At 42.4% G+C, this 15,463-nt stretch overlaps 1 protein-coding gene across 3 annotated transcripts in view; it reads left to right on the top strand.

Moving 5' to 3' along the window:
• The first annotated feature begins 5,148 nt into the window (after window positions 1-5,148).
• The window catches only part of PDLIM3 (PDZ and LIM domain 3), a 34,521-nt gene continuing 24,206 nt past the window's right edge, over window positions 5,149-15,463 (top strand). For all 3 annotated transcript variants that reach the window (XM_005556442.4, XM_005556440.4, XM_005556441.4), the window contains exon 1: window positions 5,149-5,314. In XM_005556442.4, the coding sequence (XP_005556499.1) occupies window positions 5,222-5,314 (93 nt within the window). In that variant the 5' untranslated portion in view covers window positions 5,149-5,221. The remainder of the gene's footprint in view (window positions 5,315-15,463) is intronic.

The raw sequence follows: 15,463 nt of genomic DNA, 5'->3' as shown, positions 1-15,463 counted from the left end.
CGAACCAAGAACTCCCTGCACTGCTCCCCAGGGCCTCTGTGCACTCCATTCCTCTTTGAAATGTTTTTATAGCGATGATAAACTGACTCAAAAAAAAAAAAAAAAGCCCTGAAACGCATGGTCTCTGTTACTGACAAATGGGTTCAGATGTGTTTCTATTACAAATACGCATCCTGGCGCTTCAGATTGCTCTCCGGTGCCATGAAAAACATGTGCAGGTGCATCCAGAGAGAATCTGAGGCCAGCTAACTCTAGCAACAAAATACCATTGACCAAAGACCAGGTCTTTCTGGTCTCCCGAGGCACATCTAAGCAGGGATTTCTAGGATCCAGACAACAACATTATCAGGCTGTGATGAGGGAAATGGACTCCAAATTTCAGATGAGTCTCCCACAGCATTTTGTGACTTCACCTTTAGTCCCCAGGGAGAATGAAACTTCAGTCTGAATAGAGCTGCCGGCTTTTCAGGAGCTTAAACCATTGCACAAATATTGAATAGAGGTTGTGAGAGAGGCTCCAGGGTCAGCAAACCTTAGCAAATGTGCATTCTTAAGAGGCAACATGAAGCAGTAAAATAATTGGGAAGCAGGGAAAGATGCAGAGTCAGGTCTGAGTCCCGCTCTGCCACTCTCCAAGAACCCTTTATCTTCTCCCTCTCTCTGTCCTGGGATGATCACGTGTGTTTTGCAAGATTGTCTTAAGAATGAGAAGTAACTAACATCTCAAGTGCCTGACACTTCCCAGCGGCTCTTCTCGTCAAATTCACTTTCACAGAATCAGAACCAGATGATCAGCCCACAAGAAAAGAAGTGGCAAGAAGCAACGTGCCCTTACTCAGCTTGAAATCCAACTGGAAGGCAATCCAGTAAGGATGGAAATGCCGGAGGCAAGCTGCTCAAATGGGAAGATGTGAAAATTCCCCCACCCTGGCTCGTTCTCTCTCTTTCTCTCTCTCCCCTTCTCTCTCTCTCTCTCTCTCTCACACACACACACACACACACACACACACACTCACGTGCACCCTCTTTCTTCACAACGCAGCAAAGGCACTAGTACTGAAATGGCAGCCACACAGCAACAGAAGCTGATGCCCAAAGGAGGCCCCAATTTGCTGCTCACCCACAATGTCTCAGTTCATGTTTCCAGCATACTAATGATTCTCTCGATTGTTATTAGTTAATTCAGAACAAACAGTGGGAAAACTCAGTGACATTTCAGAGGGGAATACCAAATGACCTCAAGCTGAACCATCACATCAGCCCAAGGAGTGTGACGATGTGGGAATGAAACAATATAGGCTCCTGCCAGCCCCGAGGGCAGAGATACAAAGCGTGGGATTCAGTGTGGCTAACTCCCCAGGAGAGATTTCACAAGCGCCAGGTCCTCTAAAACATGAAAATCACACAGGCTTCTCCCAAAACAGAATCATGCACAATGTGTGGAAGGTTTGGGAGCGCTGGCTGGCTGCCCACCTGGCCCTGGGATAAGTTGATCTGCACAGCCAGACCAACAAGTATATGCAAATACACCAATAGCAAGGTGAAGCTGAGGGAGAAGAAACTGCAAACACTGCGCATAATGGCAATTGGCCAGAAGGTGCTTCTTGGTAGGACTATTGTTGAAGGAAAATATAGAAGGAAGAGTCAGCTTCCCTCGTCCAACAAATCTCAGGACCAAAACTGTTTCTCCCTATCAGGAATCACTGACCACCTCTTCAGTGCCCAGCACTGGGATGGCAGTTGTGGTGGATTCCAAAGAAATGCAGCCCCTGCCCTGGAGAAGCCTAGTGTCTGGTTTGGAATACAGAAAATTAGCCCTTGTGGAAAAGGCATGTTGCAAGAGTGTGCACCTCCCAAACCCACATCCATGCCTTGTTCCTTTGTTAGCCCAGCACCTCGCATTGCTAAGTGACCGGCTAAACTGGAGGATGGCCAAGTTCAGACTTTCATGTTCTGTTGCCAAGATGTAAGAACCAAGCAAGGAGAAAGTCTGATATAGCTACAGATGGTCAATCTTCCCAGGAAATGGGGAAAGAGGGTGAGCTGTGATAGACAAAAGAGAACATTCCAGAAAGGAGGAGCAGCACATAAAAAGACACAGTATAAGAAAGTCTAATCCTATGTGTTGACTGTTTCTTAATGTGTGGTCCACAGACCACCCACAGTGGATTTTGGCCTCAGCAACTGAATTCAAATCTCCTGAGCGTGGAGCCCAGGAATTTGCATTTCTAATAACCACCAATGGTCTTTTAATGCACAAAAAAATTTAGCTGGCTAAGGGAACCCAAGATGTAAACAGATATATACTCTTCCCTTAAAGATAGGAAGAAAGAAAAGGGGGTAGGGAAGGAAAAGGAGGAAGGAAGGAAGAAAGAAAGTTTTAAAATGTTAAAGTATAGAAAACTTGGGAAGAGGAGCCAGAACCCCCGGCCGGCCTTTGCAATGACTGTTGTATGACATAGAGACAAATCTGAAGAGCACCCACGGCACGTGTTTATGGATGATGAAAGGCCCTCCCAGCCCTTCATTAGCAGATTTTTGCTCTATCCCAGGGCAGTAAAGTGCTAGTGCAGGTCCCCTTGTTCATAATTCCACCACTCATGTAAAACACGACGGGGAAGTCTGGGAGCCATCCAAATCTCCTAACCACTCCCTAATCCCCCATGTGAGATTTGTCCCCAGATTGTGCCAATTAACCTCTATGTGATTCCCATATCTGCCCACACTGCTCCATCCTCATTGCCCCAGTCAATATCCTCCACTGGATTGTTGCAGTAATTGTTCATGGGACGCCCTGTGTTATCTCCTTCAATTGCGATTCAGCCTCTCACCTCCCAGAATGCTTGTAAATGCAAATTTGATTAGTATGCATGTTGCTTACAACTCTTCAAAGGCTCCCAATAGTCAAAATCTTATTGTAACATATGAAGTCCTCTCTACTGATATGGCCCTGACTACTGTGATCCTTGTCTCCTGTTTCTATCCAATGGGCTAGGCTCTATCCATACATTACTTGCCATTTCCTAATGGGCCATCAGTTTCTTCCCTCCCTGTGACTGCACATTCTATACAGTTCTTCTGCTTTCAATGTCCTCCCTCCTGTGTCCCTCCCAATTCCAGCCACTTGCAAAACTCTCTTACCCTTCAAGATCCAACTCTGACATCCCTTCCTCTGGAACCTTGACACACACCCCAAGGAGAGTGGATCACTTCATTCTTATTAACACTGTCCCCATTTCCTTTAGAAAGGGAAAAAGAAGAAAAAACAAATGAGGCCGGGTGTGGTGACTCAGACCTGTAATCCCAGCACGTTGGGAGGCCAAGGTGGGCGGATCACGAGGTCAGCAGATCGAGACCATCCCAGCTAACACGGTGAAACCCCGTCTCTACTAAAAATACAAAAAATTAGCCAGGCATGGTGACAGGCGCCTGTAGTCCCAGCTACTCAGGAGGCTGAGGCAGGAGAACGGCAGGAACCCGGGAGACGGAGCTTGCAGTAAGCTGAGATAGCACCACTGCACTCCAGCCTGGGTGACAGAGTGAGACTCCATCTCAAAACAAAACAAAACAAAAAAACAAACGAAAGAGTCATGCAAAAAGAACCTCTTCTTAGAACAGTACCCAAACCCAAAGCAGGATTTTCTAGGACCATTTAGGATGGGGCCAGTGCTTCTTCCTTAGAATACTCCCTCCCAGTTATTCTCACCTCTACCTTAACAGTCACTTCTGAGCACTTTCCTGCTGGTCTCGGTGAAGAGCAGGATGTAGCAAAACTGCCCATCTCATGTTCCTGCTTTCCATGCTCTCTGCAAAGCCTGAGGAACTCATCAAGCCTGGGTGACAGATTAAGACTCTGTCTCAAAAAAAATAAATAAATAAAACTCATCAGATATTATATGGATATTGTATAGATATTGGCTACATCTAAATGATGCCAAAATGGACAGTGAAAAGGCAAAGAAAAAAATCAGCTGTTTATAGAAGCCAGCTCGTTAAGGTAAAAACAATTACTGTTATTACACAACACCAAATGACTTGTCTGATTTTTTTCTCTGAATGGACCTGTGTGTGTGTGCATGTGTATGTTTGTATCACGCAGACAGAGCCAGCGACTGACAGAAGAAATGTGCCCTGTGATACAGCCTCAGCCCAAATAGGCAAAGTTAGCAGGAAGATGGAACATTCAGCTGCTCGATGGTCCGGCATAGATGGGGCACTGGGAAATGTCTGGAACTAGATGCTTATCCCCTGGGACTTTTATGTAATCCACCACAGCGAACAAAGTAATGCCCATCATACCTTTGTGATTTACATTTGCCCAGGCTGGTTCACTTTGCTTACTGCTTCCTGCATCTCCTTTCTCTTTTCTCCATCAGTCTTAAAACTGCTTCCAAAGAGACTGCCCTCTTAAAAGTCTGCTGCAGCTCTGTCCTCCTAGACCAATACGACCCTATCATATGGGACATTAAGTCCACAAGACCCTTGTTCTTGAGTTTTTAAAGCATTTCTTATTTCTCTTCCCTCATCCTCTCCCTTTGGGAATCACAACATCCTAACGCATAACACCAGAAATACTTGAGTCCACACCAAGACTACCACAGGACCCGGGCCAGACTCTCCTGCACTTTGGGAGGCCGAGGTGGGAAGACTGTTTGAGCCCAGGCGTTCAAGACTAGCCCGGGCAACAAAGTGGAGACCCGGTCTCTACGAAAACTAAATAAATAAAACAAAAATTTAAAAGGACGTTAAGTAATTTGCCCAAAGCGGCAGAGGTAGTAAGTAAATATTAATGCACTCGAAATTGCTAAATAACGAATTGTATTGATGATGCTCGTTTTAATTGAAAGCATGGAGGCTGTGGTCTGACTGCTTTCGCTTCCAACAAAGTGTACTGCTGCGCTCCAAGCAGAAGATAAACAGGGAGACAGGTGTGACTTCAAGAGAGCGACGGACGCTGTAACCCGAAGCCCCCGCGCCCTCCGAGGCCCGGGTGGTTGCCCCAGCCGGCCGGACTGCGCACTCCCGCAGGGCTGGCGCGGCTCTCGCTTCCAAAGTTGGAGCTCTCCGGGGTGGGAGGGGGCGGGGAGGACGGCGGGGCGGTGACGTCACTCCCAGCGGGGATAAAGCGCCCCCGCCCGGGTCGGAGCCAGGACGCTGCCCGGCGCGGAGTGGCTGCCCCGCGCGGGGACACTCAGAGCCCGGTGGGCAGGAGGAAGGCGACATGCCCCAGACGGTGGTCCTCCCGGGCCCGGCGCCCTGGGGCTTCAGGCTCTCAGGGGGCATAGACTTCAACCAGCCTTTGGTCATCACCAGGGTAGGTGTCGGCGTTCCTGCTTTTGCTCAGCGAGGTGGGGACTCCGGTGGCGTCCGGGGGAACGCGGTGGGTGCCCCGGGGCCGAGGGCGGCTAGAAAGCGCGCGCGGGCTGGCGGACGGGGCGCTGCTGGGTCCCGGGCTTCAGCGCCCAGCTCCGGGGGCGGCGGCAACTCCGTCAAGTGGCTGCGGAGCGGCTCAGAGATTGACAAAGTCCGCTCTAAAGGTGTCCCATCCTCTGGGTCCGCAGCGACTTTCCGAGGAGAGCCCCTGGGCTCAGGGAAGGCGAGGCTGCCGGACTCGAGTGCGTCCTCGCCTTTACGTATTAAATGTTTGTATGTGATAACAGAAATAAAACACACCCCATCGCCCTTCCGTAACAAATGATGGGTCCCGGGTGGGAGAGACGAGGGATGGCGCCCCCGGGCATTCCCTGGAGCTGGCGCGCAGCTGAGCATTTTCCTCGTCGGATGAAAACTTCAGCAGCGCGCTGTTCGCGGGGCACGGCCTGGGTTGGCCAAACTGGAGCAGCTCCTATCAGCCCAGACAGGGGAAATGTTCCTAATGCGTACTCCTGAGTTTCCAAGCATTTTGAACACATGTTTTCCAAAGCTGAGAACTTGGCTTAGCAATCATCAACCTCTGACTCCAGCTACAAAGAAAACGTGGCAGTTTAGTTTACCTGGTGCAGAGTAAACCACTCAGCCTAAAAACGGAAAATAATGCTTTAATATCAAAATCAAGCTTTACTTAGTGTTCTCTATTGTATGATGAGAAAACAAGGTAAAAATAAAACCTCAGGATTTCTCTCTTATCAGTAAATTTGAAGAATTCTAAAGCATTATTTGGTCTAGTTGATTTTTTTCTAACAATGTTTTTCTTCATAGAAAATTAATGTATTATTTCAGTTGTCACATATAAAACATTTAATACCTAAGGCCGGGTGCGGTGGCTCAAGCCTGTAATCCCAGCACTTTGGGAGGCCGAGACGGGCGGATCACGAGGTCAGGAGATCAAGACCATCCTGGCTAACACGGTGAAACCCCGTCTCTACTAAAAATACAAAAAATTAGCCGGGCGTGGTGGCGGGCGCCTGTAGTCCCAGCTACTCGGAGGCTGAGGCGGGAGAATGGCGTGAACCCGGGAGGCGGAGCTTGCAGTGAGCCGAGATCGCGCCACTGCACTCCAGCCTGGGAGACACAGCGAGACTCCGTCTCAAAAAAAAAAAAGAAAAAAAAAAGAATATTATACTTTTAGTTTCAGAGTATTATACTTTATTTTCTTGTATTCTCATGCCATATTTTATAAATGTATATGTTGTAATCTGATTGATCTCATACAGATTTTGAACAAGGTAATACCTTTTAAATTCTCTTTTATTTGTATATGCCTATGAGAATTGGGAACCAACATCCTTTTAAAAATATGTCAAAACATGTATCTTACAGACGCATACAATGGAACGTTTCAAGCCTTGTTTTACATTTTTCAAAAACATATAAACACATCTGACATGTTTTTATATGAAACATGAAAACTGTTCAACATACCCCCAAAAACGTTCCTGAGTAAATTAAGCAGAAAATGCTTTAGTGACCTGGGCCAAGCAATTCCTATTATAGATTTACCGAAAAAAAAAAAAGTTTCCATTATATCTAGTAAGAAATATTTTTAGTTTCTGGAGTATAGTTTTTTTTTAAATTGAATAAACTTTTGAATCCTAACACAGAATAAATCATTAAATTCTAACAAAATTATTTCGTCACGAAAATCTTTTAAGGTATTTATAAAAGAACTATTTTGCTATTATAGTATAATTGTATGTCAATATAAGTAATGATATGCTTGAAATTTTGAGTTGTTGACATTATAAATGTTTATTTTAAATCAGTGCTTACATTCCAGAGTTGGCCTACAATAGCTATTGGTAAATATATTTGATATAATGACAATTATTATTAGGGAAACCAATTCTATCTGGAATTTCTAACTCATAACTAATTTGTATCACTCATTTTGACATTTGGTTCAATAAGTTTATGACCAAATATTATTTCACTTGATTATGCCTTTTCTTTTTAATTAATTCCAGGACAGCAGGTAAAACCAAATTATTTTTGTATCCCAAGCGTCCCCAAAGCCAGGTATATAGTAGATTCTTATTGAATAAATAAGAATATTCATTTATTTATTCAATAATAACTTTTATGCTTTAGTGAACACCTAATTGAGAATATTTTCACTGAAATGATAATACTGAAATTTGTTAAGAAAAAATAAAAAGTATTACAGAAAAGTATTACAGAAAAATAACTCAGTATTGTTAAATGGTGAATTGTTGTACCGCTTTTAACATTTTTACACCATTTTGAAAGGTAGTGTGTGAGGTCGTAAGTGTGTTATTGTACTCTTTTGCTTGCCAGGCATTGATGGGAACCTTTTATATGCACGAACTCACTGAAATCTCACAATAATCTTTAGGAGAGTAGCAGTAGTGACGTCCCCTTTTGCAAATGAGGAGAATGAGGCTTTAAAAGATTCATTAACCAGGCTCTGATGCTGGCTCTGCCTGCATTCTGAAGGCCACAGGTGAAAATGGACACTTGTTCCGATATTTCCAAAGAGGTGTTTTCTGCCATCCTCTTCATCACTGGCCTTATTGATTCTGTCTTCAAGATCTGCCACTTTCCATTTTTTCTACCACTGTCCTTCTTCAAGCTTTCCTAGCTCCACACCTAGACATTTGTCTCCCCCGTCCAATTCACACAGCATACTCTTACCGTCTCTGGAAAATGCCAAGTTGCTCCTTTCTCATTCTTAAAAATCCTTCAGTGGCATCACTGGTTTGTAGAGAGTGAAATGTGTGGCTTTAGCATCACATTCATGACTTTTCACCATCTACTATCCCAATTTGAGTTGCTAACTTCATTTCTTTCCTCTCCGTTTTCTCTCCCTTTCTTCCCGTTGCTCCACACGTAGGCAGGGGGGCTGTCCTCTGGACTACTTATGGTTTCCCTGACATGTGTTTGCTCCTGATACCATTTTTCCCCAGATTTCTTTTCCCCACACCACACCACTGTCCTCTATGCCTGTGGAAACCCACTCCAACGCCTCTCCCCAGTCCTTCTTTCAGTAACAACCATCTCATCCATTTGATTACTGTAGCTTTCGGCCTGTGTAATCCCTCCTTATGTCATGCCTGTACCAGATGTTTCACTGCATCTGTATCCCACCAAACTGCACGTTCCCCAAGGGCGGGAACCTTCTAATTTGGGGGTCACTCAGGGCTTAGCACAGTTCCTAGTAGATCATATGTATTGTAGAATAAATATAGACACAATATGAATGATTGACTAGATTGTTCACTTTTTACAGAACTATTACAAGTAGGTACAGAATGTGTTCTCAAAAATATTTCACAAAAAGATAAGTGAGAATTGTTCTATTGTTAGTTGATGTGTCATGTTTTTGTTTTGTTTTGGTTTTTTTGTGCTTTTGAAACAGAGTCTCATTCTGTCACCCAGGCTGGATTGCAGTGGTGCAATCTTGCCTCACTGCAACCTCCACCTTTCAGGTTCAAGCGATTCTCCTGCCTCAGCCTCCCTAGTAGCTGGGACTACAGGCACCCACCACCACACCCAGCTAATTTTTGTGGTTTTTTTTTTTTTGTTTTTTTTTTTTTTTTTAGTAGAGATGGGGTTTCACCAGGTTGGCCAGGCTGGTCTCAAACTCATGACCTCAGGCGATCCACCCTCCTCAGCCTTCCAAAGTGTTGGGATTATAGCCGTGAGCCACCACGCCTGGCCAATTTGTCAGTTTTAAATAAGTTCTTAATATACAAAGAATTGAAATACCAATGTCTGTACTTAAAGCCACAAAAGGTCCCATAAATGAGATGTGTTTAATCAAGTCCCCATTAAATCAGCTTTTGTCCTCTTACAAGCTATACCATTCACTCCCTCACACTATACAAATACAGGCTACAGCAATACTCCTAGACAATGGGGCTCCAACCAGAGTTTGTAGGAGAGTGACAAATATAACTTCCTCCATCAATTGAAATTACAGTTCCCAAAATTAGGACACAGGGCCCTCACCCCTGTAATTGTGTACAATCCACATAGTCAGCCAGATGAATCTTTGTATTATGAAAACAATCAAGAGTAAGGTAAGTCAAACACCAGACATTCTCAAAACAAATTTTTAGCAACTGGTTGTGATAAACACAATTTTTAGGAAAGCAGTTTCTAGGCAATAAGAGTGATAGACCTTGTGCAATATAAAATTTCAGTTTTGGATGTTCAGTTTAGGGGAGGGAGTTGTTATTTTGAACACCATATATAACTGGCCAAAGCATTTCACAGAAGAATTTTAAGGTTCACTTCTTTAAGTGAGCATCTTTTCTTTTTTTTTCATAAAACCTTCTACAAAGTCTAAGTTCTTGGACCATCCAGAAGCTAGATCTACTCTCACAGACAAGTTACAAATCATTTGCTTTGACAAAATTTCAGTATGGAATACAGTAATCCCCTCTCATCCACAGGGGACACATTCCAAGACCCCCAGTGGTTGCCTGAAACCTACATTAGTACCAAACCCTAATTATATATATGTGTTTTTTCCTATGCATGCATACCTGTGATAAAGTTTAATTTATAACTTGGGCACAGCACTCTTGCACTTTGGAGCCATTATTCAGTAAAATAAGGGTTGGACACAAGCACTGCAATACTGTGACAGCCGATCTGATAACTAAGACTGCAAAGTGATTCACGGTGAAGAGTGTAGCATAGACAATGTGGATACGCTAAACAAGGGGATGATCCATGACCCAGGTGGGACACAGTGAGACTTCATCACGCTACTCAGCACAGCTGCAATTTAACACTTATGAGTTGTTTACTTCTCAAATATTCCAATTACTTTTTGCAGGCTGCAGTTGGCCTCGGATAACTGAAACTGCAGAAAATAAAACCGTGAATAAGGGGAGGCTAGTGTCCAGGGCAGGCTTCTTTTATGTCCATGACATAAAATGATTGTCTAGGTCTGATGCCAGTGTGTCTTTTCTCACTCAGTTTCTCTTTCCCCTCTTCTCCTCCCTCCTTCCTATCCAGAGCACATCTAAGATCAAGATCATTATAACTGAGAATGCTGTACGAGCTTGAGGACCAGTATAGAAAATGTTAGCATGTTCCTAATTTTTGCAGGCTTTAAGAGAGAAAAGTGTATGACTTTAAAATAAACTAAATTTGAAATTTAATGTAATATAAACTACATTTGAAATTTAAACTTTTAGAAAGGACTGTTTGCAATTGAATGCAATTCTTTTCCAGGGTAAAACAAAGGTAGTAGAAAGGTTGATGTAAATAAAAACCTATTCAATTTTGTTCTAACACAGACCATGTCTACATGGAAGTACTGGTTTGTGTGTAACTCATACATCTCACAAGTATCTACTGTGTGCAGAATGTCTTGTACGCGAAAGACGCTGCGAGCGTATAATTGTGGCTTAGATGGGCTTCTAACCCCTGAGAAGCTAATATCAGCAGAAAAGAAGGAACATGTATATGAACTGCCGTCACACAACCTGTCCAGAATTCCACGAGAAAACCATGCCCAAAGAGCTAGGAGGTGTTGAAGGAAAGATTACCTGCAGGAGAGGCAATGCGAGACGATGGAAGATTCTGAGCTGTAGAGCCAGGCGGACCCAGGTGGGAATTTCAGGTTTTCTCAGGATGTGGGACCGTAACCAAGCTTCTTATACTTTCCAAGCATCCATTTTCTCATTTTAAAAAAGAGATAACTACTTTGTAAGATTGTCTTCAGAATTAAGTGAGATAGTAGTTCTCAATAGGAATCCAGTGATGGTTCTCAGCGCCGGCAGCACGTTCAAGCCACCCTATGACTTTGGAACACACCCATGCCCAGGTGCATGCAGGGATTCTGATATAACCGGTGTGGGGTGTGGTTCTAGAAATGTCTTTGGCAGCCAGGTGCTGCAGGGCTGTGGATGCCAAGGAGGCACGCGGAGTCTGTTTGCTAGGGAAGGAGAGGGAACAATGGGGTTTCTCATGATTTCGATCCGTGCCTGCTGTGCAGGGCTTCAGTGTGTGCTCGTCTCGTTCCATAACTATTTCAATCATTTTTATTAACGGAAACATCATCGCGGGACTCTGTCTCGGACTTGCCTTACGTCTCCACATAAATAGGATGTTGTAGATGTTTTATCTGTGTTTTCAGTTAGCTTTTTCCCCAACAGATCCAAGTAATATAGGTTGATGTGAATAACAGAAATCATCTGAGGCTCTTGTTAAAACCGTAGATTCCCTGGCTCCTCTCCTAGAGATTCTGTTCCTGATTCTGAGCATCTGGAGTAGGACTGGAGTCTTTATGTTAACAAGGACCCCAGGTGATTCTTATAAACACACAAGTTTGAAAACACGCTGCTAAGTGATTCACTGCAGTACCGCGTTCAATGATCTCTGCAGTACTTTTGATATTTGAGACCCTAATGAGCCTAAATAATAAATAATCCACTGAAAAGCTCTATGCCTCATTTCAGCTCTCTCTTCTCCTAATTTGGGAAAACAGTAATAAACTGTGCATGCTAATACAAAGTAATGATATAAGGAAAGAATATAATAATGCAATAAAGTAATAAAGTAATGCACGGAAATAATAGATTTTCATGATTAAACAGATCGTTTAACTTACTAAAATCAGGCCAGTTTCACAGACATTGTCTTTTTTTTTCAAGCTCCAAATAACTTTAATCAAATCAGTTATTCAACTATACACATCCATAGCTTTCTTTTAATAAACCTACACTAACCCTTTAGTTTCAGTGAAAAATCTTTTTTTATTATTATTATACTTTAAGTTCTAGGGTACATGTGCACAACATGCAGGTTTGTTACGTATGTATACATGTGCCATATTGGTGTGCTGCACCCGTTAACTCGTCATTTACATTAGCTGTATCTCCTAATGCTATCCCTCCCCGCTCCCTGCTCCCCATAACAGGCCTTGGTGTGTGACGTTCCCCACCCTGCGTCCAAGTGATCTCATTGTTCACTTCCCACCTATGAGTGAGAACATGCGGTGTTTGATTTTCTGTCCTTGCGATAGTTTGCTCAGAATGATGGTTTCTAGCTTCATCCTGTTTGCAGATGACATGATTGTATATTTAGAAAACTCCATCGTCTGAGCCCAAAATCTCCTTAAGCTGATAAGCAACTTCAGTAAAGTCTCAGGATACAAAATCAATGTGCAAAAATCACAAGCATTCCTCTACACCAATAACAGACAAACAGAGAGCCAAATCATGAGTGAACTCCCATTCACAATTGCTTCAAAGAGAATAATATACATAGAAATCCAACTTACAAGGGATGTGAAGGACCTCTTCAAGGAGAACTACAAACCACTGCTCAACGAAATGAAAGAGAACACAAACAAATGGAAGAACAGTCCATGCTCATGGATAGGAAGAATCAATATCATGAAAAGGGCCATACTGTCCAAGGTAATTTATAGATTCAATGCCATCCCCATCAAGCTACCAGTGACTTTCTTCACAGAATTGGGAAAAACTACTTCACAATCATTTTCTGATCACTGGCCTCGCTGCACTTGAAAACGAGGAAGAAATAAAGGCATCAGATTTTCTCCTCTCTCATTCCTCTCTCTATTTCCTTTTTCTTAACAACTCTCTCCTTAGAGGTCTCAGGACAACAATAACCAGGTTGAATACAAAATGACAAGTGGGATCTGGCCATCACTATAAACCGCCTGTCCTAGCTGACTTCTGAAAGAGCTGGTGACGTAGCTATACAGCTGCTCCCAGCTCCGCAGCAAGCCGCAGGTTACTTAGACACCTCTTCTCCTCTGAAAACCAGAACCAGTTTTCCTTCTCCAGCCTGTCTCAGAGAGCTGTAATGGGCAAAGGTGTGAGAAGGGGCTTTGCAAATGTAATATTTTGCATAAGTATAAGATGTTATTTAGTATTAATATTGTTAGTAAATTTTAGTAATATTCAGTATCTAAGATATTCAACTTAGATATCCAATAGCTATTCATTATCTAAGTTGAATACTGGGGGTATGACTCTAGATATCAATAAATATTGGACTTAGATAATGAAGGGCTGTTGTTCAGATGTCTGTTTAAAATTAGTGTGGACACATGCAGAAACAAACCTCCACTTATCCCACCTTACACTCATCCTAACCAGAGCTAAAAGAAAAGTTAGACTTTTCCAAATCAGAATTGAGTATTACATAACTTAAATCTATTTAGGTATATTAGAAAAGCTAAGTTAGGCTCTGAAAGCAAATATATTGAAATATACCTTCTGTGTGTTTTTGTTTGTTTGTTTGTTTTGTTTTTGGTGAGGGGAGGAGGTCTACCTCTGTTGCCCAGGCTGGAGTGCAGTGGTGCAATCATAGCTCTCTGAAGTCTCAAACTCCTGGGCTCAAGCAGTCCTCCCACCTCAGCCTCCTGAGCAGCTGGGACTACAGGTGTGAGCCACTATGCCTAGCTTTTCTAAGAAATATTTTTTTTGTAGAGACAGGGTCTCACTATTTTGCCCAGGCTGGTCTCAAACTCCTGGCCTCAAGCAATCCTTACATCTCAGCCTCCCAAAGCACTGGGATTACAGACATGAGCCATCATGCCTGGCCTGTGTTTTAACTCAAAGAAAATTATTCTAGTCTTAGACATTTAAAAATAGAAAATACTGATTTTGACAAATTAGAGAAAATTGAAAGTTTAAGATTATTTTTATCCCTACAAGTCACTTTGGGAATGGTAACTTTTGTTCTAACAGTTCTGAGTCTGAGAATGTTTCTAAATGGAAAACGCTATGAAATGCCTCCCAAAGGCTAAGATATAGTTATCCCCAGTTGTCTTCACCCAGCTTCTATTAACTGTTCCTACTGGAAAAATCATTGTGATAGCTACAGTGAGATGATCACAGAAATAAAGTGAGTACAATAAACATTTTAGTGATGAGACAGAAGATCCAGGACACATGAGAACTTATTATTTTAGCAATTTTATTTATTTAGATGAACTTGTATCTTCCTTAGAACCACAATTAGATAGCTAGAATAAGCAAATAAAGAAAAAGCAAATGAATTAATTACTGATCCTCAAAGTATTAGAAATAATCTAGTTTCCTCCTGGAGCAGTTTGAGATTTGACTTAGTATGTATTGTTCTGCTCTGTTAGAAACTCGCAAACGTAGCAATGACAAGTTGACATTAAAAGCTATAATCTTTGGGTAGATAGGGACTAGTTCTTTTTTATGTAAGCTCTGATTTAAATGCTTTTTAATTGATTCTTCAATGATTCTAAGTACTGGGGTATACACTGTGAAGTATTAGAAATATACATCATATTGTACCTGTCCTCAAGAGCATCCAGTCTAGTTGGGAAGATAGACAATACACAAATAAACATAAAAGTACAAATAATTTTCATTAAGGAAATAGGGTATAATGGTGAAGAACGATGGGGGAAGGACTAGAGAAGCTACTTCAGATGTTTGGCAAAGTCTTTCTGAGAGTGCAGGATTTGAACCTAGACCTAAAGGGTGAGAAGGAGTGAAGAGTAAGGGAAGCATTTCAGGCAGAAATAAGAGTGCATAAAACCCCCAGAAGGGGCACAAGCTTGGCCTACATGAGGAACTAAAAGGAAATCAGAATGGCCACAGCACCATGGATGAGGGAGAGCAGGAATAATGTAAGATGATATGAGAGAAGTAGGCAAGATTAAGACTCATGTGAGCTGTAGGCAGAGGTGTATAGTTGGGATTTACCCAGAAAAATTGGGAATAGGTATACTGGTCAAAAGAATCATTGCCTTTAACTGAATATTCAACAGTAATGATTACCGCCTTTCTATTTTTAAATATTTTAAAGTATGGAAAACCATATTTTCCCATATTCTGTATTCTTAAGTATTCCTTTTATTCCTGCCCCTGAAAGAAAAACCTGTGGACAGCATAAAATTGGATCTCGCTTTTTCACCTAGTTTGATAGTCTCTGTTTTGTAAGTGATATGTTTAGATGATTTACATTTAATGTAATTGCTGATATGGTTTAAGTAAAATCTACTGTCTTGTTAGTTGTCTTGTGTTTGTTTCATCTG

Source organism: Macaca fascicularis, chromosome 5 (assembly GCF_037993035.2).
Source record: "Macaca fascicularis isolate 582-1 chromosome 5, T2T-MFA8v1.1".
Classification (NCBI taxonomy): domain Eukaryota; kingdom Metazoa; phylum Chordata; class Mammalia; order Primates; family Cercopithecidae; genus Macaca; species Macaca fascicularis.
This window is presented reverse-complemented; position numbering and strand designations above follow the sequence as displayed.